This window comes from Microcaecilia unicolor, chromosome 10 (genome assembly GCF_901765095.1).
Source record: "Microcaecilia unicolor chromosome 10, aMicUni1.1, whole genome shotgun sequence".
Taxonomy (NCBI): domain Eukaryota; kingdom Metazoa; phylum Chordata; class Amphibia; order Gymnophiona; family Siphonopidae; genus Microcaecilia; species Microcaecilia unicolor.
Window position 1 is genome coordinate 181,570,813 of NC_044040.1, and position 25,632 is coordinate 181,596,444.

At 41.5% G+C, this 25,632-nt stretch overlaps 1 protein-coding gene across 2 annotated transcripts in view; it reads left to right on the top strand.

Annotated features, from left to right (window-relative positions):
• Positions 1-25,632, top strand: part of LOC115479010 (mediator of RNA polymerase II transcription subunit 12-like protein) — a 74,251-nt gene that overhangs the window by 34,579 nt on the left and 14,040 nt on the right. For both annotated transcript variants that reach the window (XM_030216714.1, XM_030216715.1), the window contains one exon: positions 14,825-14,906. In XM_030216714.1, the coding sequence (XP_030072574.1) occupies positions 14,825-14,906 (82 nt within the window). The remainder of the gene's footprint in view (positions 1-14,824; positions 14,907-25,632) is intronic.

Sequence of the window (25,632 nt, forward strand, 5' to 3'; positions counted from 1 at the left end):
AAGAGGCTATATTAAGTGAGATAAAATATTGACAGAAACTAGGATTCATGTGTTGTATTTGCTGTATAGTGTCAATTGCATGCATGTGTGTATCAATATGAGATTGTAAAATGCATTTAACTAATGTATGTAGTGCCATTGCTGCGGCCATAATAAATCCACTCTTCTTCTCGGATGGGTTGTCATATATGATTGATTTTTGACATGTCAAGTGTGAGTTGCAGGAACATGCCAAAGTGCCACCTGCCCAGTTTGTAGAACGTCAGCATTAGGAAGGATAAAACCAGCCTCATCTGGGTCCTAGAACGGTCCCTACTCAGCCTTTTCTTTGTGTTTTCTGTTGAATGGCACTTTAGTTAAAGGGGTGAGACAAGTTTCTGGTTTATCAGAATTAATCAATTGATCTCTCTTTATTTTTAGGCTGACCTAAGTTATTGAACTGAGCAGTTTGAAATGACATTTTTTTTTGGTCAAGTTAAGCCTTAGCTGTTGAGGTGGAAAAGGGTCATATCACATTACTCAGAGGAGACATCTAAATATCCAGTTCTCCAGGTTCTTTGGTTGGGGGAGGGTCACAGTGGCATAGTTTACCAACATGCTTGCTGTGACGTTTCTTCAGCCATCTCTATATTCCAGAACATGCAGTAGCTTTGGAATTATATTAAACTTGTTAGTATTGCCTGTAAGTTTATTATAGCGTAGGCTATTGTAAGTTCTCACAGTAAAGTGCTATCCTACAAAATAATGTAAAAAGATTTTACAGACTTTAAGCATTGCCTTCATTTTTGTAAGTCTGTGCTGTGCAAACATTCTCTTAATTTTTGTGGATGGCTGAGTGAGTAATTTGGCCAGCCCAGTTTCTGATGCTCATAGCCAGACTGTAACACGATTCCATTCCCCAGTGACTGCCTCTTCCCCAGTTCTTTATCCAGCCAGGCCCTTGCTGGAGAATTCTTGCCTGTGGGAAGATTTTCTTGGAATTATGGGGCCTCATTGGAGTGTTGGAAGAGTGGATGCCTGGGGTTGGAAAAGCATCATAAATGTTAATGCAGTCTCTTGCTGGAGCTTCTTTTTGTAGAGCCAAGCAGTAAGCAACTCAACAAAGCATCTAGTATCACTGAAGCACAGCTTTCCCTAACAAAGATGCCACCAGTAATTTTAGTTGATTGGCATAAAACAGCTCTGCTCTTAATTCAATCAGCCATGCTTAACCAAGTGATATATGCCATGGCTGCCCTATCACCAATGCATAGTAACATAGTAAATGATGGTGACGATAGCAGTGGCCCTACAGGGAGACAGTGCATTCCAAGCAGAGAATATGAGTGCCAACAATACTCATGACTGCTAACCTGCAGGCAGAGAAGGATGGTAGGAGCACCAGTGAAGGGGTTGACACTGGCATGTGTAGGCCCAGAATAAAGCCATGAAACAGAAGGGAAGATGGCATCCTGCAACCCCAACTTGCTCTGTTTCCTCCAGTGTTAGCAGCTATGGCATTCCTACATACAAATCCAGATTTATCTAAATTGCTATTCCATAGGATGCATGCAGATAGACAGGTTTACCAAATAGCACAATGCACCCCTCCCTGGGCAAAGAGAGCAAGTATTATCACTACTTCTGATGACACTGTTCATCATATGACTGTAACAAACGCAATACTGGCTGTTTGGTCTTCCCAATGCACCTTAGTTGTCACCTGCATTCTTCCTACCCACTAGTAAACCTAGGAGTAAAATGATTCTGACAACCCTTCTGCTTTGACGCACAAGCCGGTGTTGGCACTTGCTTCAGGCTTTCTAAGAAGAATCCCTTCACCTTACCTGGCAGTAAGCTTTTGAATACATGCTTCTTCCTGCAACAAGGCCATGGAAGGATGTTGCAACTACAGTCATTCTTGGTGGACCCCATCTAGATTGGAAAATGGCAGCTTCTCTGTTAAGGCTGTGGCATGTGTATGTCAGTACCACTACAATAAAGGGTGACATGGGCCCACCTTTTCACACAGTGTTCAGCACTAAGACAACAATCCCACTGGCTGTACTTACCAAGACTGTGCTTCTAAAACAGCAGGTGGAAACCTCTGATAAGCATTAATGTCCTTGTTCCCATTTAATCAACAGGTGAGTTTAGCACTCATCTCTGACAAATTAGCTACCAGCTCCAGGCACAGCAGTGAGTATAGGGCTAAAATCTTCCATGTGCTGATAAAGGAGATCTTATGAATCATCTAGCATTTATCCTTTGATGCCAACTCAATAGTTCATCAAACCACAATAAGGCAACATTACCTTTCTGATCTGAGTTCAGAGCCCAATAGGGTTTCCTTGGCTCTAACTAGAATGACACAGGTATAGGAAAGTATGTCCAGGTTCAAGGTTCAGTTTATTTGATATACTACCTATCATGCTATCCCCATGCTTGATCAAGTTACATCAGCTCCCTGTCGAAGCTCAAATTTCTTTTGTTAGCCTGTTGGATTTATAAAATATTTGATGGCTTCTTCCCAGATGACTTGATAAGCTATTCTCTTTTCCTTTATCCCCTACTCTTCCTAGAGCCGGAGACCATTGTCTTCTTTACTTTCCATTATCTGTTGGGGTGAAATACAAAATGTCTTTACAATTATCCTTTTTCTATCAGGCTGTCCAATTTTGGTGGTCTTTGCCTATCACACTTATTCATCTTTTCAAAAAATCTTGTATGTCTTTCTTTGTAATTGTAATCTGCTTTGAACCTAAATAATGGGAGTTGGCGGAATATAAGTACCGTATCATATCATATAATAAAAATTTAAGTGGTTTTACAGTATCACAATAAAATTATAAGGGAATTGGGTGAACAACACAAAATGGTTATAAAATGGGAGAATAGGGGACGAAAACAAATTACAGCATATTCTAAGAAGGAATGATAGAGAAAGGCTGGAACAAGGGGGGGAAGTAAAACATCTTTAATTCAGTTGAGAAATGCAGGTCATTCCAGGAAGAAAAGAAAATCAGTGAATGAAACAATCAGTTCTACAAGGCACGTTGGAATGCTGCAGAAAAATAGTAAGCTTTAAGCAAAGCGTTAAAGGCCTCATTTTACTAAGCTGTGCTAGCGATTCCCAGCATGGCAAATTAAAAGAAGTCCATTCAATTCCTATGAGCTTGCTCTCATTTGCCGCACATGAATCGCTAGCGCATTTTATTAATAGAAGCCCTGAATTTGGTGAAGGAGCGCTTGAGAGAAATGGTGATCAGGCACTAATACATATATTATTTTGACTCCTGGAGGAACAATGCAAAAGAGGTATAAATAAAAGAGCAAGGTGAAGTTGAGAAAGATACTGTACTGCATAATACTGTTATTTGGATGAGGTCATTCTTGTAGATCAGAGGTGCACATCAGTCCTCAAAGGACAACAACAGCCCAGTTGGGTTTTCAGGATTTTGACAATGAATATGTATGAGATCTAGTTACCTCCACTGTATGAAATAGATCTCTTGCGTACTCATTGTCGACGTCCTGAAGACTTGATTGGGTTGTGGTCCTTGAGGATTGAGGTTGTGCTCTTCTGTTGTATACAACTAACATTATCGGGCAAGAGGATGTTAATCACAGCGTTGAATCTAAACCTCACTAATGTTGAACCTTACTATGGGCCTCTATGGGCCTCTTTTACAAAGCTGCGCTACCAATTCACTGTGCGGCAAATGAGAGGAAGCCCATTCTTATGGGAGCCCATTCACTTTGGAAACTTAAGGCAGTGTAATTGTATAGTGCTGCTTATTCTATAATTAGTACAATATCTGAAAACAATTGCATTATTTTAGCTGTGCTCAGCATAATTTTCTGGAAAATTATAGAAAATATTAGGGTGTTTTGGTTTTTTTTAGCTTAGCCTCATGTCTCACTGTTGGTAACAGGCATCTAGCCGTTTTGATTTTATAAAGCAGCAAATGCCTGGAAATCATGATGTTTGTACCATTGGAATAAAAAACATATGCTTTGTTGGTTATGAACGTGCCATGAGGTTTGAGCATACAGGACATTGATAGGGTTTTATTGATTGCCTAGAAACAATGCTCCAATGTCACTTACCATTGAAACTTAAACAATAGAGTATAAAAATTATGTAATCTTTTGAAGTTTTTAGATTACAAAACCAAACTGATTATGTAAAATTGTCTCAAAAGTTCTTGAATAGATATACTGAGTCACGGTGCGCTGTTCACTAAGCTGCACTAAGGGTGCGTTAGCGTTTTTAGTGCATGCTAATGATAAGCACATGCTAAATGCTAAGTCGCCGATAGGAACATATGGGCGACTCTAGTGTTTAGCACGTGCTAAAAATGCTAGTGTGGCTAAGTAAATAGGACCCAAGATCTGACTTTTTACACAGCACATGAAAAACTCTTGCAATCTTGAAAAAAATAAAGAACAAAACAAAAAAACGAATCTTGCAATCTGTTATATTGGAATTTGTCATGATTAGAGGACTATGAATAGTCACTGTTGCATTTGTCCAATCTTTGCTGCTAATTAACTATGGGGTCCTTTAAATAAACTGTGACAAAAAGTGGCCTTAGCGCACTCATGTGAGGTTTTCCCACACACTAAGGCCATTTTTATTGTAGCCATAAAAATGACCATTTTGTATTTTTTGTGCCCATTAAGAATTTTTACCATGTAAGCAGTATGGGCTCACTCAGTATTCCTGTACCAACCAGTTAGCATTTAGTAATGTAACCGCACTAACTGATTGGCACAAGAGCACCCCCACTCTTTGCCCCCCTGACATGCCCCCACAAAAAAAAAAAAAAAATTAAATATTTTACAATATGCGTTTACTGCAGGACACATGAGCATGTCCCGCAGTACACCATTTAACACAGCTTAGTAAAAGGGTCCCTTAATTGGCAGATAAATGTGAAGGTGCCATGGAGGAAGGTAGGAGGTGGGGGCAGACAAAGACGAGTGTGTCATTAAGGAGGGTGAAGGAAGCTGGAGCTTGAAGAGGAAAATAGGAGGAAATTTTGGGCCTTAGGATGTGGAAATTCTGTGCAAAATTGCTACAAATATCTTGCAGAACTTTCAGAAATTTTACACAGAATTCCCCCAGTATTAAAGTGCAAATGCAAGTTTCAGAAAGCTGGATGGCTGGATGCAAAAACCTCAAAATGGGGGTGGTTGTGGGGAGGGGGGGGGAGAGGGCTAAAAATGTATATGTGTATTTCCCATTTTGCAATACAAACAACTGGAAATACATGTATATTTAATAAAAATTTCTCTGGCTTTTGCACCAACTTATAAAAGTTCTTGTTTTGGCCAGAGCTTTAAATGAGGGATTAAGAGGGTAATTTTCCTAAATCCACTATTTTTTTGTATGTTTTCCTTCAAAATTAAAAACAAAAAAACAAACCTTTGGCAGCTTAGCTAGTTAGGGGGTCTTTTATTTATTTATTTATTACATTTGTACCCCGCGCTTTCCCGCTCATCGCAGGCTCAATGCGGCTTACATAGTAACAAGAGAATACAATCTATAGTAACAGAATCAACAAAGGAGGTATGTGATAGGACAAATGAACAAGGAGTAAATGGGATAGAAGAGGTATGAGAAAAAGGATAGGGATAGGTAAGGCGGTGGAGCGATAAAGGAGATGATGGGAAGAGCATGGAGGGTAAGAAGGTTGGTAGGAGATATTTTCTGAGTCATTGTTGTTAATGGTTATTTGAACCGGTATCTTTTACTAAGGTGCGCTAGCATTTTTAGCGTGCGCTAAAAATAGGCGCATGCTAAGCGCTAGAGACGCCTATAGGAATACATTGGCATCTCTAGCGTTTAGCACTCGCCTATTTTTAGCGCGCGCTAAAAACGCTAGCGTGCCTTAGTAAAAGACCCCTTAATTGGCTAGTCACCTGTACATGTATGTATAGTTTTTTGAAATCAGGCCATTGTATATATAAACTAGCCGTTAAGCCCGTTAAAACGGGCAAGTATTGGTATGCTCTATTTTGATGTATAACTCCCTTCCCTCCCTCCCCTCGGCCCCTTCCCTCCCTCCTTCCCTACCTCCCAGCTCCAAGGCCCGATTCCCTCCCAGCTCCAAGGGCCCCTTCTCCGTCCCTCCCAGCCAGCTGGAAGGCCCCCCCTCTATGCATCCCTCCCAGCTCCAAGGCCCCCCTACTTCTGACCTCCCATGTCCAGCATCCTCCCTCCTTTCCTCCCAGCTCCAAGGCCCCCCTACTTCTGACCTCCCATGTCCAGCATCCTCCCTCCTTCCCTCCCAGCTCCAAGGCCCCATTCCCTCCCCTCCCAGCTCCAAGGGCCCTGTCCAAGCCAGCTCCAAGGCTCCCCTCCGTCCCTCCCCTCCGTCCTCCTTCTGAGCATTTCTCCTGCCTTCTCCTCCCCCCCCCCGAGGTCGCCGCTATGGCCCCTCCCCCCCCCCGAGGTCGCCGCTACCGCTCCCCCCCCCCCGAGGTCGCCGCCGGCCCCTCTCCACCCGGGCCTTCTGTTCTACATTTAACTTACAGCGCCGAAACCGCAGGCAGATCAGTTGCCGTCGGCCTTCCTTCTCTGCCTGTGTCCCGCCCTCGGTGTGACGTAACATCAGCGAAGGCTGGACACACAGGCTGGGAAGGAAGGCCGACGGGAGCTGATCTGCCTGTGGTTTCGGCACTGTAAGTTAAATGTAGAAGAGAGGGCCCGGCCTGGTGGAGGGGGTTGGCTGCAACCTTGGGGGGGGGGTGGGGGCGGCGGCGGCGACCTGCAGGGGGGGAGCAGCAGCGGCGACCTCCAGGGGGGGAGCGGTAGCGTTAGCGGCAGCGGTAGCGTCAACGTCCGTGTGGCAGTGACTGCACTCCTCCTCAGCGCAGAGTTTCCCTCTCTGTTCCGTCATCACGTCTTGACGTGGGGGCGGGACAGAGAGGGAAGTCTCTACTGCGCATTTGCGGGTGAGTCGGTCACTTGCCATTTATATGTTTGATGCCTGCATTTATATGTGGAAGCTGTGAAAATAGCCACTTCCCCAAATAAGTACCAACAGTTATACATGGAAGCTCCTGAGTGGTGCCTTTCTTCTTTTCTACATATAGGGTCGAATTCTATATATGTCGACTAAAAGCTAGGCATGTCCGATTCACACGCCTAGCGGTATTCTATAAGCTGCATCTACATTCAAACACGATTTATAGAATAGTGCATAGGCCAGGTGGACATGCCTAGATTTAGGTGCATCTATTTACGTCATTGAAAAGCTGCTGTAAATGCCTATTCCTAAATCTAGGTGCGCTCCCCCAAATTCTATAACTACGAGCATAGATGTGATTGATGGCCCCAACATGCCCACACTCCTCCCATGACCACGCCCCCTTTTTGTCTGCGCACGGAATTTACACTCGCTGCTTTTTAGACTATGTCTGAAAAAGAAGTACGTGTAAATTCCAATTGTGCCCAATTAGTATTCATAATTGGTCGATATCGGCTAATTATCAAGACTAATGGGATCTACTTAATTTACTAGCATGCATAAATTGGCTGTGCACACACATTTATGCACACTACTCTGTACGCCATATTTAGAATCTGGGGAATAGTTTATTTTTAAATCATTGAATGTCTTGAGCTGGATATCCAATTTCTCAATTATAGCCCCTATGCAACATGAGGCTTTTTAGTACTGCACTATTTAAAGATATTACTAATACAATACGATACCAAAAAATTCCAGTTTTTAAGGAACTCTCTCTCTCTCTCTCTCTGAGGATAGCAATTAAAGGACTTAAAAGACTTTTTAGCAGATGGAATTTGTTGTGTTGTGGGGCTCAGGCCAATGTCTTATTTGCAGAAAGAAAATGAATCTTACCCTTGTGTCTGTCTGGAAGCACATGCGATATCTAATAACTCAATGTGAAATTCAGAAGGTTCCAGGGACAGATGGAAACATGCAAGTTGCTGAATAGCTTTAACCTTCTGAATTCTGCACATTTTTTAGCCATTCAATACTGTGAAATATTTGCATGCATCTTATATAGAAGGCATCAAAACTCCTGATTTATAGTTTGTGTTATTGTTTTAAACACATTTCTTAATTTGCAGTAGAAAGTTTCAGTAGAGTTTAACAGTGACCCAAAGACTTGCATTGCTTTTATGTCACTGTTTAGGGGGAAAAGCTGAAACAGTGTGCAGTACATCAAATATTTATGGAAACATTTCTAAGATGCTCCATAGATAGAGAAAGTTAGTTTTCTAGCATATTTTGAAGGGACCATAAACTTTGCATTAAAAGTAATTAGGGGCAAGCTTAGATTTAGGGCCCTGTTTACTAAGGCGTGTTAGCATTTTTAACGTGCCTACAAGTAGCGCACATGCTAACAGTGTAGGTGCCTATAGGGATATTGTAGGCACGTACACGGTTAATGCGCGTACATGGTTATTGCGTGTTAAAAATGCTAATGTGCCTATAACGTGGCTTAGTAAACAGAGCCCTTAGCCTTTTATTGTCTCATAAAAGGAGTCCTTTTACTAAGCTGTGGTAAAAAGTGGCCTTACTCTGCCCTTGCGTGGGTTTTTCCCCTGTGCTAAGGCCATTTTTACCACAGCGAGAAAATTGACAATCATATATCTTTTTGCCTTTATGAGGAAATTCTGACCCTCACCACACGTCAACCATATTATGTTTCTCCTGAAGTGAAAAGAAAACTGTGCTAAAATCTTTAGTCATCCTTAGACCAATACTCTTTGCAATCTGTATCCTTGTGTAAAGAATCCATTCAATCTAACAATAACAAATGTTGCTGTGACATCACAATTTCCAGTCTTGCTCCAGAACAGCTGCATATCTTTATGCTTCTTGACCTGTTGAGAACTCATTCAAAAAGCCACAAATATGGAAGAAAATAATCATATATCTTTTTGCCTTTATGCGGAAATTCTGACCCTCACCACAAAGTCAACCATGAGACATCCATACCCTTCACATAATCATCATCTGAAATCAAGTCAAAGATAAGTCCTAAGAGAGTTTCACAAAGCACAACATGGTAAACTGTATGAACTTTATGACCTTATTTCTATAAAGAATGTCCTGGTATGTTGTGGCTCCAAATCTGTGCGTGGTAATTAGGGCGCTAATAATTTTTAAAATTTTTATATTGTAGGGGTGTGTCAGGGGGCAGAGAGTGGACATTCCTGTGCTAATCAGTTAGCGCATCCACATTACCATGCATTAGCTGGTTAGTGAAGGATTACCGCATGATAAATCTCTCTTGTCTGTCCCTTTCTCCTCTACTGCAAATTCCAGACTCCATTTCTTTTATCTCGCTGCACCTCACGCCTGGAATAGACTTCCCGAGCCTGTATGTCTAGCCCCGTCTTTGGCTGTTTTGAAGTCCAGGCTAAAAGCCCACCTCTTTGACACTGCTTTTGACTCCTAACCTCTAGTAACTTACCCTGTACCCTATCTCTTTAATTCCCTTACCTCTTAGTTGTTCTCTCTGTTTACCTGTCTTATTTAGATTGTGAGCTCTTTGAGCAGGCACTTTCTTTTTTGTGTATGTGTACAGCGCTGCGTATGCCTTGTAGCGCTATAGAAGTAATAAGTAGTAGTAGCTATTACCTCCTACAAAATAGATGTCGGTAAGTGATCCCACAGTAACTTCGATGGCCACGTGCTAATGGCAACATTAGCACATGATAAAGATCTACTGCTGTTATACTAAATCAAAAAATCATTCAGATAAGAAGGTATCCTCGGACCATCAGAGGTGATACTCCGCTGCTCATATAGTGGAGCAATAGTAATATACTTGAAAACACTTCATAAATTCTTTGAAATTGCAAAATGTATGTACTTATCGCAATCAGTGGTTTCAGGGGACTTAAAATCCAATGCTATACTCAAATCTCTTGGGGCAATACACCAACACTGCTTCGCTTCTGCTTGTTCAAGGCAAGCCCCTTTTAGTCTCAACATCACCAAGGGGTGAAGAATGAAGTAATCAGTTTTGAGACTAAAAGGGGGCTTGCCTTGAAAAAGCAGAAGCGAAAGACGTGTCGACGTATTGTCCCACGAGATCTGAATGCAGGATTGGATTTTAAGTCCTGTGATATCACTGAGATAAGTACGTATGTCTTGCAATTTCAAGAATTTATAAAGTGTTTTCAACTATATTTCCTTAAAAAAAAAATGGACCGATGATCAGAAAAGCTGGAAATTACTATTGCACCACAATGTGAGCAGCGGAGTATTGCCTCTGATGGTCTGAGGATACCTTCTTATGTGAATGATTTTTTGATTTAGTATAGCAGCAGTAGATCTTTATCACGTGCTAATGTTGCCATTAGCATGTGGCCATCAAAGTTACTGTGGGATCACTTACCGACATCTATTTTGTAGGAGGTAATAGCTCATGCGTAATCCTTCACTAACCAACTAATGCATGGTAATGTGGATGCACTAACTGATTAGCACAGGAATGTCCACTCTCTGCCCCCTGACACGCCCCTACAACATAAAAATTTTAAAAATTATTAGCGCCCTAATTACCACGCACAGATTTGGAACCACAACTTACCAGGACATTCTTTATAGAAATAAGGTCATAAAGTTCATACAGTTTACCATGTTGTGCTTTGTGAAACTCTCTTAGGACTTAACTTTGACTTGATCTCAGATGATGATTATGTGAAGGGTATGGATGTCTCATGGTTGACTTTGTGGTGAGGGTCAGAATTTCCTCATAAAGGCAAGAAGATATATGATTATTTTCTTCCATATGTGTGGCTTTTTGAATGCGTTCTCAACGGGTCAAGAAGCATAAAGATATGCAGCTGTTCTGGAGCAAGACTGGACATTGTGATGTCACAGCAACATTTGTTATTGTTAGATTGTATGGATTCTTTACACAAGGATACAGATTGCAAAGAGTATTGGTCTAAGGATGACTAAAGATTTTAGCACAGTTTTCTTTTCACTTCAGGAGAAATATAACATGCAACGATCTGCATGTGTTTTGTAGGCCCACTGTGCAGTGCTTTTATGTTGACTTTCCTAGGTTAATCTTTCATCCTTCATCATTAGTAAGATTAGCACAGGAGAATCGAGCATAAATTGCTGTGCCAATGGCTAGTGCAGCTTACTGCAACAGCCCCGTAGAGAAGGAACAGCAGGGTGAGCTCTATGGAGCAAACAAACACCAAGCATACAGGCAATTTCCTCTCCCCCCCCCCCCCCCCAACCAGCACTCACATACTATGCAAATTCTACTGACTTATATGCACCCCTTTCCCTCCCATACACATTCTTCCCCTGTGTTGTAAACATTCATTCCTCCTGTTCTATCCCCATACATGCACATTTCTCACACTTAGATACTGCAGCCTCAAACACTATCCCTCCCCCCCAAAAGATACATTTTCCTCCCTCCTTCCCATGACAGACACCCCATAATCTAACCTGTCCATGCACATACCTTCAACTGCTGAAGATAAAGAACACCTTTGTAATTTAGGGGAGACGTTATCAAACTGGGGAGTAACCCATATTATTAGCCCCTTAAGGTAACTTAAAAAGCAACACGGTCTTTCTTGCCCTAACCCATAAGCTACCCCATGGGACAGAGTAAGCAGATGCAAAATATGCTGATGCATGTAAAGCAGATCATTACTATGTAAATTCCTTATCAAGACAGATGGTCATTCTGTCTTATAGTACAGACGCTGATATTGTCCCAACTAGAGTACTGTAATGCAGCATATGTAGGCTGCAAGGAAAACCTACTACGATCGTTGTAGGCTGTCTGAAACACAGCAGTGAGATTGATATTCAAAAAGCTACATTGTCTCCCGATCAAGGCCTGACTATTTTTCAAAACCAGCACAGTCATCTTCAAAATACTGTTTGGCATGTCACCGGACTACATGCTAAACATGATCAAACTATCACCAAGAATTGCAAACCCAGGAACCAGAAGTTGCCTACTACTTCACCTGCCCAACTGCAAAAACATACTATATGAGTCCACCTACATGGCGGGATTTAGCTACCTGGGCTCAAAATGGTGGTTCTCATAGTCATAAGAAGCATTATGAACTACCTCCAGTTCAGAAAAGACCTAAAGACCTACCTCTTCAGGAAATTCTATGAATAAATATGCACTCATCATTCTGGAACAAGACTACACAACACAATCTCTAACTGTAACACATCTTTTCATTTAGGAAATGAACTAAGACATGTCTTCTCAAGAAACCAATGACTATTCCATATGAACTAATAGTTATCTTTCCAACCACTGTAAAACACAGCATCATACAACCCTTGTAAATGTATTGAATTGATGTAATCTCTTACAACTGCTAATTGTAAGCTACATCGAACTGAATCTCGTTTTTGGATAATTGTGGGATACAAGTATAAATAAATGAAGTAATGAATGAATGGCTTGCAGTGAATACCAGATGCATACCATAAATCATGTGATGTCCCTAACATGATGGTAAAATAGCCTCAGCCAAAAGGCGGCTTGATGGAGGGTCCTGGATTTGAGGGGGCTTGACTGGGTAGGCACTCTGGCCCCGCACATTTATTTAGAGTGGCAGCCTCTTTAAGATGTGGCCTGTTGGCACCATCAGATTGTGGCTTGGCAGTCCAATGCTGCCAGATCCATGGCATAACATTGCATGTGCGGTGGCTCACAGCAATGCTGTGAATTTACCACATCAACCTACTGTGGTAAATCAAGGTGCGGTAAAAGCCTGTCTTGTATTGCACTTTGATATCTTCCCCTGTTAGTGTACTGCATGGCTTGTACCTTTCTAGTCTTGTTTTAACTTTAACTTCATCAATCAAATTAGAGCATATATTGAACAAATGTTTCAGTGCAAACTTGCCAAGAGAAATATATTTCTCCTTGCCTGTATGTTTCTCATACATATTCATTTGTGACAGCTGTTTATATTGCAAGTAAAATATGGTTCTTTATGTTGTTGACAAATGAGATATGTGCCTTCTGCAAGTTTCAATATTTTATAAATAGGGAGAAATCTGTTAACGTATTAGCAGGTGTGGGAGAGAAGGAAGGACCACAACAGATACTCTGGAAGTATTTCTGGCTCTCCATGGAGTGTTTCTTCAGGGAAAGATGATAAATATACCAGATGGAGTAACAGAAATGTAGGTGTATGTAAAATGAAAAATAAGGATGTGAGTCTTTGCTTAGAACTCACCATGTAGTATCTGATCTTCGGTGGCAGCAGTGCTCTGCATGAACAGTTGACTCCAAGAGCTAATTTGTTGGTCTGCTTTTGGAAGAGTATGGATGCAATGCCAAACTTGAGAATTATCCATTATGAATCTCATTTATGAATGTGTATTAACATACCTTAAAATGCATTAATGAGGTAAGAGCACCATTTACATAGGACTTAGAGATGGGAATTGAAACTTGTTCAGTTTCGGTGCAGTTTAGAAAACACAGAGCCTTTTTCTAAAACACCTGTAAGAGTGGCTGTGTATTTGGCAGCAAGCAGCATTTTAGAAATATGCATGTTGAAAAAATGAACAGCACAAGCCTGGTAGCTTCCATGTGGAGGTGTCGGCACTTAAATGTGATGTGGTTTTGCAACCTCCACGTGTGTGTGGTGTCACTTTCTGCATGTAGCTGCCCCATTTTGCAAGCCTACAAGTGGAAGCACTGCTAATTAAGTAACGAGGCTCTAATTTTAACTTGGTTTCATTTTAAAAGTAGAAAGAGATTACATGGGGTTATGGAGAATGCACAGAATGTGCCAGAATTCTCCACCCCCGCAGAACACGAGGGACGACTGCACAAACATTTCTTAGGAAATATTACTGTAATTTATCATGCTGAATGTGGTTCAAGTGGTGATGTTTCACGTTGCCTCTGCTGTAGATTAAGCATGTCAGATTAATACAAATTTGGCACTCTTTGTTTTGGTTCTCTCATATTTGCTGTAACTGTATTCTTCTATACTAATTGAATTCCTGTTTTCATAGAGGACAGTTCTATAACTATGTACTTATATTTAGGCACCTGAAGGGCAATTCCATAAGTCTGCATGTCAGTGCTGAAGATAATTGGCACTTGTCTGCAAATATATGCACTACATGCTATTCCAGTGGTTCCCAAATCTGGTCCTGGAGGCACCCTAGCCAGTCAGGTTTTTGAGATATCCACAATGAATATTCATGAAAGAGATTTGCATACAGTGGAAGCAGTGCATGCAAATCTCTCTCATAAATATTCATTGTGGATATCCTGAAAACCTGACTGGCTGTGGGAACCACTGCACTATTCTATAAATAGTTACATGCATTAGTGCATAACTGGATGCATGGAAGGGGCATGGACAACGAGCACATATAGAGCTAGATTCAGTAAACGGCACTCAAAAATCAGTGCTCTATTCCTATAATGGGCACTCAAAGATGGGCACCTATTATAGAATGGCACTGAGTTACGATTTGAATGCCCAAATTTGGGCACCAGGGCTTATGCCTCCTGAAACCTGGTGTAATTCTTGGCGCCCAATTTGGGCACACATCTCCGGTATTCTATAACACCGCACACATTATAGGAATGTAAATTTTACCACCCACTTTATAGAATTGGCCCCTATGAACAAATTAAATAACAGTATAGAAAATGCAAGTAATCTTGTGATAATTAGCAGTTCTGTTATTTTCCAGCTAATGTCATTCTTAAAGCTGTATACAGTAACAAATTGAAATCTGTTTCTTCCAAATTCAGAAAAGTATTCTTTTGAGAAGATAATCATTTTAATATTTTGTTTGTGTATGTGTTCTCTTTGCAGTTCCCTAGACAAGGCTTACAGCAAACACAGCAGCAGCAACAGACAGCAGCTTTAGTTAGGCAGCTTCAAAAACAGCTGTCTAGTAAGTATAAAAATTTATACTAGGAGATCACCATGTCCAATGTTCTTGCTTTGATCTACACTGGAGTCCTCCAATAGTATTCCTGCCAGCAGGGGGTGGTGTGACAATATAGTGCTTTCAGTTGTGAGGGAATGCCAGTGTTGGCCTCCTACTCAGCTTGAAAATGCTTAGTGAGAACACGACAATGTCATCTCTTCTTTTTCTTGCTTATCTGCTTTCTCTAAGAAAATTGCCCTGTATTGTCTAGCAGTTTCCTCCTGCTTTTGGGCTTCTAGCCTGCTATTTTATGTTCCCATCCCAGCTCTGCCCAGGCACTACAGTGATGGTATTCAGCCAAGGGGCCACCGACATAACTCCATCCAGACCCAGCTATGTGAACCCTATGTCAGAGAGCAAGAAGGAGCAATGACTACAACTTCCTTCCCATTTGGGGCTGTGAATGCTGCCTCTGCAGCCTTCTCACCCTCAGCCAGCCTGGAGAACAGTCTTTTCCCAAGAATTGAGGAAAAAGCATTTTAAAATTTTGGTTATGATAATCTTTCCAGTAGAGTTAGGCATTCCGGTATTGCACAGGGTATATGATCACTTGTGTACGGCAATTCATGAACATTTCATTTATTTCAATTTGTAATCCACTTTCGTCCAAAGCGGAGTACAAAATAACATACATAATCAAACATGTTCCGCATAAAATCAGACCGCATACAATTAAAACAAAAGACAATCATCAAACAGTGATTCTATGGGGTCATTACAATCACAATTCAAAACTAGCCTGTGACAACAAATGCTGTTTTAGTAGTTTTTTTAAACAACGTCAGATTGCAAGGCCATACTTTGAGATATTTGGAGCAGCAAATATAAAATGAACATTCTAAGTTGCAAAATAGGATTACAGTCTGCTGTATACATCAGCAGACACACTACAAGTGGATCGATGAAGTCTGTAATCCTGACTCCTTCCCTCAACCACAGAGTACAGTAGTGGCCACCTTTTTCTTTCTCTTCTCCTTTCACTGTTTATTTTCGTTATCCTTTTCTGGTTGTAGATGTTGCTGATCAGAATGATAACCGGACACTCTTGATCATACCCCTTTGATGACTGATATTATTGCAGGGGGAGCCAAAAGCTGCTGCTCTGACTTAATAGATATACAGTATATCTCCGAGTGTTTTCGTTGCTTGGTAGCAAAGCTGAACAATTTTTATGTGGTTCCCTGGTTACAGAGTAATTTGGGTTTTTTACTTTGTGGTGCGTGCAATGTGACTCAGGGTTCAGGCTCTCAGCAGGCCTGATGTGCCAGAACAGCAAATGGATGATAACAGGCCATCCAGAGTATCATTCTGGATGTATGCTGCCTAATACGGATAAGATTTCTCTGACTACACCTTAACATAGGTAAAAATATGTAACTGCTAGAAGTAATTTTTTACTAGCTATAAACAGTCCTAACTTCTATGACACCATTAGTACTTGAGAATGTGGAATAATGTCATAACTGCAGTTCCATTGGATAAGGCCCAAACATTAAAAGCAAATGGTCTAGCTGGAAGAATTTTACTATTTGGAGAGATGTGGCTGTGTGGTTTTAAAAAGCATTCCCTTTGCCTTTTTTTTAAAATGGGTAATTCTCTTGGTCTGAAAATGGTGCAAGAGTGTTAGAAGAGTGTTGTAAGAATCCCTCCTAGAAAGACTATTAAGATGAGTTAAATATTGGGATTTCTTTCTCTTTAGCTCTCTAAGGAGGGGGCCCTAAGTTCATTAAGCACTTAAAATGCAGTTTACTGCATGGTAACTGCTAGCACAGAGCCACATTAAGGGGCTTTACAGTATTTTTGCAGTTAACATGTGGTAAATTGCACGTTAAGGTCTAGATTCTATATATCACGCCTAAAAAATCAGTGCCTAAGTGTATTCTATAAAGTATGCTTTAATTTATAGAATAAGCCTAAATTTCCATGCGGCTTATAGAATACGCTGAGCACCTGTCCGTGCAACTAAATTTAGTTGCGGACAGTTATGCCAAGTAAAAAATCCAGACACCTACCTAAATTAGACGTGGACCGGGTTTATTCTATAACAATGCGCATCAATTTTAGAAGCACACATGACCCGCCCATGGCCATGCTCCCTTTTGAACTATGCGACTTAGAATTTACGTGCATCACGTTAAGAATATGCTTAGACAGTTGTGTGCGTAAATTCTAATTAATGCCAATTAGTGTCAATTGCTTGTTGGCAATTATCAGCACTGATTGGTTTGTTAACTAAGATTGGACCAAGACAAGATTCTGGTTTCATGTGATAAATGTACATACATTGAGTCCCTCATGAAAGAAGTACAAGAACTAAGAGAAGAAGTGCAAGACTAAGAAACATCTGGGACAACCAGAAATTTTTCCCTGAGACGCAGGTCAAAACATTGAGGACTTCCAGCAAAGGGAGAGAAGACCTTGGGCAGACAGAGCACAGCTGGAAGCAGGTCACCAAGACCCACAAGATCAATCCTCTAACTCCATCTTCTATTCAGCTAAAGAATTGGTTCACAGCCCTGGAGGTAGAAGAGCTAGAAACATCTAAAAAAACAGGAGGAAACAATGACCAAAAATGCCATCACAGCTGGACAATTGGCCCAGAAAAAGCGAAAGGTAGTGGTCCTTGGAGATTCACTTCTCAGGGGTACCGAAGCACTCATCTGCCAGCCAGATATGTTGTCCAGAGAGGTGTGCTGTCTGCCTCGTGCCAAGATTTGTGATATTGTGGAAAGATTGCCTAGACTCATCAAGCCTACGGACCACGTTCCTATGCTTCTCATCCATGTTGGCACAAATGATACAACTAAATATCCTACTGAACATATTATACGAGACTTCGTGGCTTTAGGTCAGAGGTTGAAGCATCTTGGTGCACAGGCGGTGTTCTCATCGATCCTCCCTGTCGAAGGTAAGGTCGAATGAGAGAAGCTCGCATCTTGGAGATAAATGTGTAGCTGCGTGGTTGGTGCCGACGAGAGTGCTTTTCGTAGACCATGGGATGATTTTCCAAGAGGTACTGAGCGGTGATGGTGTCCATCTGTCAAGGAAGGGAAGGAGTGTCTTCAGCAACAGGCTGGCTAAAGTACTAAAGAGGGCTTTAAACTAAAATGATGGGGATGGGTATAAAAGACCACGAAACCATAATTAACCCCAAGGAAGGTGTAGGACATCTGATGCCTCTATAGAAGAGAATAACAAGAGTAAAATCTGGAGAGCCTGTATACCAATGCCATAGTATTGGGAAACAACTTCTAGATCTTGAGGCTACAATGATTGGAGCAGACTTGGATTTAGTGGCGGTCACGGAGGACGTGGTTAACAGATAACATGACTGGGATGTGCTATACCTGGCTATAATCTATTCAGGAAGGACAGAGTAGGACAAAAGGGTGGAGGTGTGGCATTATATGCCTAAGAATGATATACAAGTGACAGAACTGCAGGCCATGTGGGGTATGGAAGAAGCGCTGTGGGTTAAATGGAAAGAGGGAAAGGAAACTGTATCTATATCGGAGTGATATACAGACCACCCTCACAGTCGGAGGAAATGGACAGGGACTTAATTGAAGACATCCGCAAGATAGCTAGGAAAGGGGAAGTACTACTGATAGGTGACTTCAATATACCGGATGTTGATTGGGGTGTCCTGGCTGCGGGGTTGTCTAGGAGCAAAGAGATCTTAGATTCCCTACAGGAAGAATTGTTCCAGCAGTGGGTAACGGAACTGACGCGGAATGGAGCTGTTCTGGACCTGGTGCTTACGAATGGAGAGTACGTTTCTGACGTCAAGGTGGCAGACCATTTGGCATCTAGTGATCATCGTATGGTATGGTTCAATATTAAAACAGAAAAGAGGGCTCATTCTAGATTGAGGATTTCAAAGGAACTAACTTTGCCAAGATGGGGGAATTCCTCAAGGAACAGTTAGCGGGATGGGAACAGCTGAAGGATGTAGACCAGCAATGGACAAGACTGAAAGGAGCTATATAAGGCAACTAACTTTTATGTTAGAAAATTACATAAAAGTAAGAGGAAAAGAGGCCTCTCTGGTACTCGAATGTAGTAGCTGAAAAGATAAGGTAAGGAGGCTAGCCTTTGCACGTTATAAGACAACTCAGAAAGATGAAGACATGAGAATACCTAAATAAGCGAAGAGAAGCTGGAAAAGCTATCAGGAAAGCGAAGCGGCAAATGGAGGAAAAGATAGCTAATATAGTAAAATTGGGGGACAAGACCTTTTTCACATATGTAAGTGACAAGAGGAAGTGCCATAATAGCATTGTGAGGCTCAAAGCTGAGGGAGAGAATATGTGGAAGATGATAAGGATAAAGCTGAGCTGCTTAACAATTATTTAGCTCTGTGTTCACGAATGAAAGACCGGGGGTAGGGCTGCAGAAAACAAAGGCTAAAGGGGATGGATGTATGGTAGACCAAGACCCGTTTACGGAGGACTGTGTTTGTGAGGAGCTTGCCAAACTAAAGTAGACAGAGCGATGGGATACACCCAAGGGTGCTTAAGGAACTCGGAGAAGTTCTGTCGGCTCCACTGACGGACCTCTTCATTGCTTCCTTAGAACTTGAGTGGTCCCGGTGGACTAGAGAAGGGCGAATGTGGTTCCTTTGCACAAGAGTGGGAAGTAAGGAGGAGGTTGGGAATTACAGACCTGTCAGTCTGACCTCGGTGGTGAGTAAGCTAATGGAAATGCTTCTAAAGGGAAGGAAAGGGAAATGGGACTTGATATACCGCCTTTCTGTGGTATTTTGCAACTACATTCAAGCGGTTTACATATATACAGGTACTAGAGGAGGATTGTGAAATTTCTTGAACTAAATGGAATGCGGACCCGAGGCAGGTCGTGTCAGACAAATCTGACCGTCTTCTTCAACTGGGTGACCAAACAGTTGGATGTGGGAGGGGCGCTTGATGTGGTATACTTGGATTTCAGCAAAGCCTTTGACATGGTTCCGCACAGGTGACTGATAAATAAATTGAGTGCCCTTGTTATGGGACCTAGAGTAACTGATTGGGTTAAAAATTGGTTGAATGGTAGGAGACAGAGGGTAGTGGTAATGGAGCTTGCTCTGAAGAAAAGGATGTCATCAGTGGAGTACCGCAGGGCCGGCTCCTTTTTAACGTCTTTGTGAGCGATATTGCAGAAGGGCTGTCTGGTAAGGTTTGTCTCTTGGTGGATAATACTAAACTGTGCAACCGGGTGGACAGAAACGGCACTAGCTAAAGTCTGCAATGACCTGTTCCTCGCCAAATCCAAAGGTCACTACTCCATCCTCATCCTCCTTGACCTATCCGCCGCTTTGACACTGTCAATCACAACCTACTTCTTGACACACTGTCCTCCATTGGGTTCCAGGGCTCTGGCCTCTCCTGGTTCTCCTCTTATCTCTTCCCATCGTACTTCAGAGTACACTCTCATGGTTCGTCCTCCTCCCCTATACCGCCTCTGTTGGAGTTCCTCAGGGATCTGTCCTGGACCCCTCCTCTTTGTCAATCTACACCTCTTCCTTAGGCTCCCTGATCTCATCTCATGGTTTCCACTTTCATCTTTATGCTGACGACACCCAGCTGTATCTCTCCACACCAGACATCACTGCGGAAACCAGGCCAAAGTATCGGCCTGCTTATCCACAATTGCTGCCTGGATGTCCAACTGCCACCTGAAACTGAACATGGCCAAGACTGAACTTATTGTTTTCCCACCCAAACCCACTTCTCTCCTCTCCCTTCACTCTCTATCTCAGTTGATAACACCCTCATCATCCCCGTCTCATCTGCCCGCAACCTCGGTTGTCATCTTCGACTCCTCCCTCTCCTTCTCTGCGCATATCCAGCAGATAGCCAAGACCTGTCGCTTCTTCCTCTACAACATTAGCAAAATTCACCCCTTCCTCTCTGAGCACACCACCCGAACCCTCATCCACTCTCTGATTACCTCTCGCCTTGACTACTGCAACCTACTTCTCACCGGCCTCCCACTTAGCCACCTATCCCCCCTTCAGTCCAACCAGAACTCTGCCGCACGTCTTATCTTCTGCCTTGACCAATATACTCATATCACCCCTCTCCTCAAGTCACCTCACTGGCTTCCGATCAGATACCGCATACAGTTCAAGCTTCTCCTACTAACCTACAAATGCACTCGATCTGCAGCCCCTCCTTACCTCTCTACCTTCATCTCCCCTTACGTCCTACCCGTAACCTCCGCTCTCAGACAAATCCCTCCTTTCAGTACCCTTCTCCACCACCGCCAACGCTAGGCTCCGCCCTTTCTGCATCGCTCCACCCCATGCTTGGAACAAACTCCCTGAGCACCATATGCCAGCCCCTCCCTACCCATCTTCAAATCATTGCTCAAGCCCACCTCTCAATGTCGCTTTCGTTAAGTGGAGCAGGAAACGTGCGTTAATTGAATGTTAAACCATAATAATAAACTTATTGTAACACCCGCTACATCTGAAACAATCTAAGTAGGGAACAAATATGCATACAAAATAAAATAAACCAATACAACATAAAGGAAAAATATAACAATGATACAGTCCAAAATCATACATCCTACTATAGCTAATACAAACTTTCACATAACTACAACAATAATACAAAACCAGTATCATTCATCTAATGACACCATATGCTGGAATATAACATTTTGGTTTTTAAATCTCTCTTAAGCTGGCAATATCTGCACAGAGCGAAGTTCAGTGTGTCAAAGCGTTCCCAGAATTTTAGGACCTTTACACATAGAAGATGCAGCTCTTCAATATTCTAAGTGAACCTGCTGAAAAGCTGGAACTTCAAGTAACTGTTTTTTTGAGAAGATCTGAGAGAGCTTAAAAGTTGAGAACGTCTCAGAGTGGAACTGAGGGTCAGGGAAATACAACCATTCAGTATTTTAAAAAACAACATTTTAATCCAAAACGTTTAGGAACCAATTGTAGGGACTTCAAAATAGGAGTAATATGCATCATAATGTGACCCCCCTCAAATTCACTCTGCTATAGAAGTTTGAGCAACCTGTAAGACCTCAGTGAACCACCTGCAATTTCTATAACAGCCATTGCAGTAGTTCAGCAAAGAACAGACCACTGATTGAACAATCTTACGAAAATATCCATTGTGAACAGAAGGTCTAATACGTGACCTACAGTGGGAACTACAGAGGAATGCCCCTACTAGGTGCTACATTAGTTTTGCACTTGTGTATTAATTTCCTACATTAAAGTGTGTTAAGTGCAAAATCTAGCACACCTTTAGTAAAAGGGCCCCTAAATTTGTTTGTATCATATTAGGATTGGAGTGGAGCAGTGGTTTACAGCACCAGTCTTGACATCCAGAGGTTCTCATTCAAATCCCACTTCTGCTCCTTGTGATCTTGGGCAAGTCACTTAACCCCTCCATTACCTCGGTACAGAAGATTGTGAGCCCTCCAGTGGTAGGAAATACCCAGTATACCTGAGATGTAACTCACCTTGAGCTACTACTGAAAAAGGTGTGAGCAAAATCCAAATATATAAATAAATATGATGGTTACAAGACGTTTATGCAGTTCTGGAGTTGCTGTTCCCCCTTTATAACCAAAGACCATGTTATTCTTCCATTCTATCACAAAAGATTATGGCATGGTGAAACAGTTACAAACAATAGCCAAATGTTAGGAATGTACTTGGACGCCATCTATATAACTGGCCTAATCTTGAATAATAGAACAGACAAGAGGCAAATCAGCAACACAAGGCAAGCAATCAGAAAGACAGTGAAGTAGACCACGGATGGAACTGAAGGGTAGAGCCCGAGGTTGGAGGAAGCAGTATTTATTGAAGAACCCAACATGGCCCATGTTTCGGTGGGGTGCCTGCATCAGAGGTCATATGAAAACTCAAAAACAAATGGCTTCCTGTATGTTAAGGTCTCAAGCTATTGCAACATGAATTGCACAACGTCTGAAAGATTCTGTAAAATTCACTCAGCACTCAAACACAGCCTTCACGTCAATCTGTGGGCCCACTGCACTTCTTTCTGCGTAATTTTGAAATAATAGGCATGATGAGAGTAGTTTTATAAACTTTATACTTGCATAAAACTGTTTTATAAAATTATCCCATGAGATATACAGATAAAAATAAATGCAGTGCCAAGAAGGGGAGATGCTTTCATGTGATACATGTGTAGGCATGTTATGCATGCATAGTTTATAAATTTGAGGGAGGTTGCAATGGATTTAAAGCTGTTTTTTTTTGCTTTGAATTTGTTCAGAGGAGAAATGATCTAAGTTGGAAAAATTGCTTCTAAAAAATTGACAAAAAATTATTGGACCTATGAGAAGTTGGATAAATTAAGCACATATGTGGGTATTATGTGCACTAACATTCACATAAATATCTGTGGCATCAATTTAGCTGTGATTGCTGCTGGTTTACCCCTAATAATTTATAAACGCACATAGGCATCTATGTATCTCTTTAAAATAAGCTAGAAAATAAGTGCCTACTGCCCTCTCAACTTAGGTGACCTATTACTCCCAATGCAGCTAAATTTAGATAACTAAGAGTGTTTTTAAGGGAGTAGATTTCAAAGGAGGTCTCCTAGTTGATAGGATTATTGCATGCATTCCTTCTTGCTGGCTTCGTGATATCTGCTGCAACTGTTTACAATCCCATTTACGTCAGTCCTGGCAAAAGGCATTTCTGTGCTAGCCAGAGTTTCTTAAGCATGGTTCTCGCACTTCTGCAAAATGCAGGAGGATACATTCGCTGGTTCACTCCTACAGACCTTGTATTAAGTGGTAAAACAGGACTGAATTAACATTTCCTGCAGGAAACTTTTCACTTGTCTGTGATAAATATAACCATTGCTATACTGGGACAGACCAAAGGTCCATCAAGCCCCCCAGTATCCTGTTTCCAAACAGTGGCCCAATCCAAGTCACAAGTACGTGGCAAGATCCCAAAAGAGGTTAAACAGCTTTTATGCTGCTTATCCTATAAATAATCTCAAAAGGACAAAAAAGGCTTTAAACGTGTCTGAAAATATAAGTTGTAAAAATACACAATTTCAATCAGACCACATATGTTTATGTGATATAAAATTAATGGGCTGATAGAGGCGTCTCATATGTAGGTGAAAGCTTATAAATAATCTGCTTCCTGAAAGGCTAACAAGCCAATGAAAGATTATAATCATCGATCACCTCCAGCCAACCAATCAGTGCCAAGCATTACTAGTCTTTAGCAATCTGAGTATCGGAAAAACTTTTAACTGATTTATTTAATCCTTATAGCATCGATACTCAAATATATATAAATGTATAAAGGCACCTGTTGGTTACAAAATAAACATTATCGTGAAATTGACGTATAATGCCACTATGTTAACTTATCTTTGATGGTTCTAAACAATGAAGGCCATCAAACAGGGCCTGAACTCATCCAATTGTATCATCAAACTGAGACCTCCGGTAACGTTATTAGCCCGACAGGACCCTGTTTCGCGGTTCTACTGCTTCTTCAAGGGCAAACAAATCTGCAACACGGAGAATCAACATTAATATCCACATACTAATAAAACAAGCATATATAACATCAAACTGTAGCAACTGACCTACATTCACCGTCTACGGCATCATTCCTCATACGCTCAAATGGCGATGACGTTTGAAATATATACTAACTCAAAAAAACTCCTCCCACATACATCTACGTAATGAACAGCTGATCAATTGAATCATTAGAAAAAACAATTCCATTGCAGGTAAGCATTAAGGCCATTCGGTTCAATAGTATTTCAAACGATAAATCCATTGTGTCTCTTTTTGTAGCAATAATCTATTAACATCACCACCCCGAGCATTGGGAATGATGTGATCTATCACCATACATGTCCATGTTCACACAAATGTTGTTTGTTTATACAATGTTGTACTAAAGGAGCTCCGATGTTCTGGCTGAAATTCTCGATCTGTGTTCAATCATCCTAGCATGGAGTGATCTATTGGATTTACCAATATAGACTTTACCGCAAGGGCATTTGATATAATAGATAATGTGAGTTTGTGCGGCAGGTAGTATGATGTTTCAAATTGACAATTTGTCATTATGGCAGAAACTCAACGTTTCAATGGTAAGGAGGGCACGTCTTACATTCATTTTTGTAACATTTTACTATGACTCCCCAGGCCCGGAGACATCAATGTTGTAGAAGTAGATATATCAGCGGACTCAAAATGTCCTTACAGTTCCGACTCGAGGAGAATGCCCATTCTAGACGGAAATTCTCAAAAATGGGGTGGGTCCGCATAATGTCCCAATGTTGTTTAATGATGTGTGCAGCTGCCTCACTCCTTGCATATATCTCATAATAAAGTCATAGTAGGGTCTCCTGTGTATCGGAGGTATTATGCTTGAGCAGCAAATCACGATGAGGTATTTAGCTCTTGTGTATGCTTTTCTTAGACTGATTTGGATAACTCCGATTCAACAGTTTGGAACCAAACTTGTTGGCTTGTTGGTAAAAATCTGTCTCGTTGGTGCAAATTCGCTTAAAACGTACCAAATTGTGAAAAAGGTAAACTTTTTCTAAGCGTTTGGGGTGGCACTGCTATATTCCAAATCGTGTTCCTATCTGTGGGTTTAATGTGAACACTCGTTTGAAAAAATTGTTCATGCAAAATGATTTCC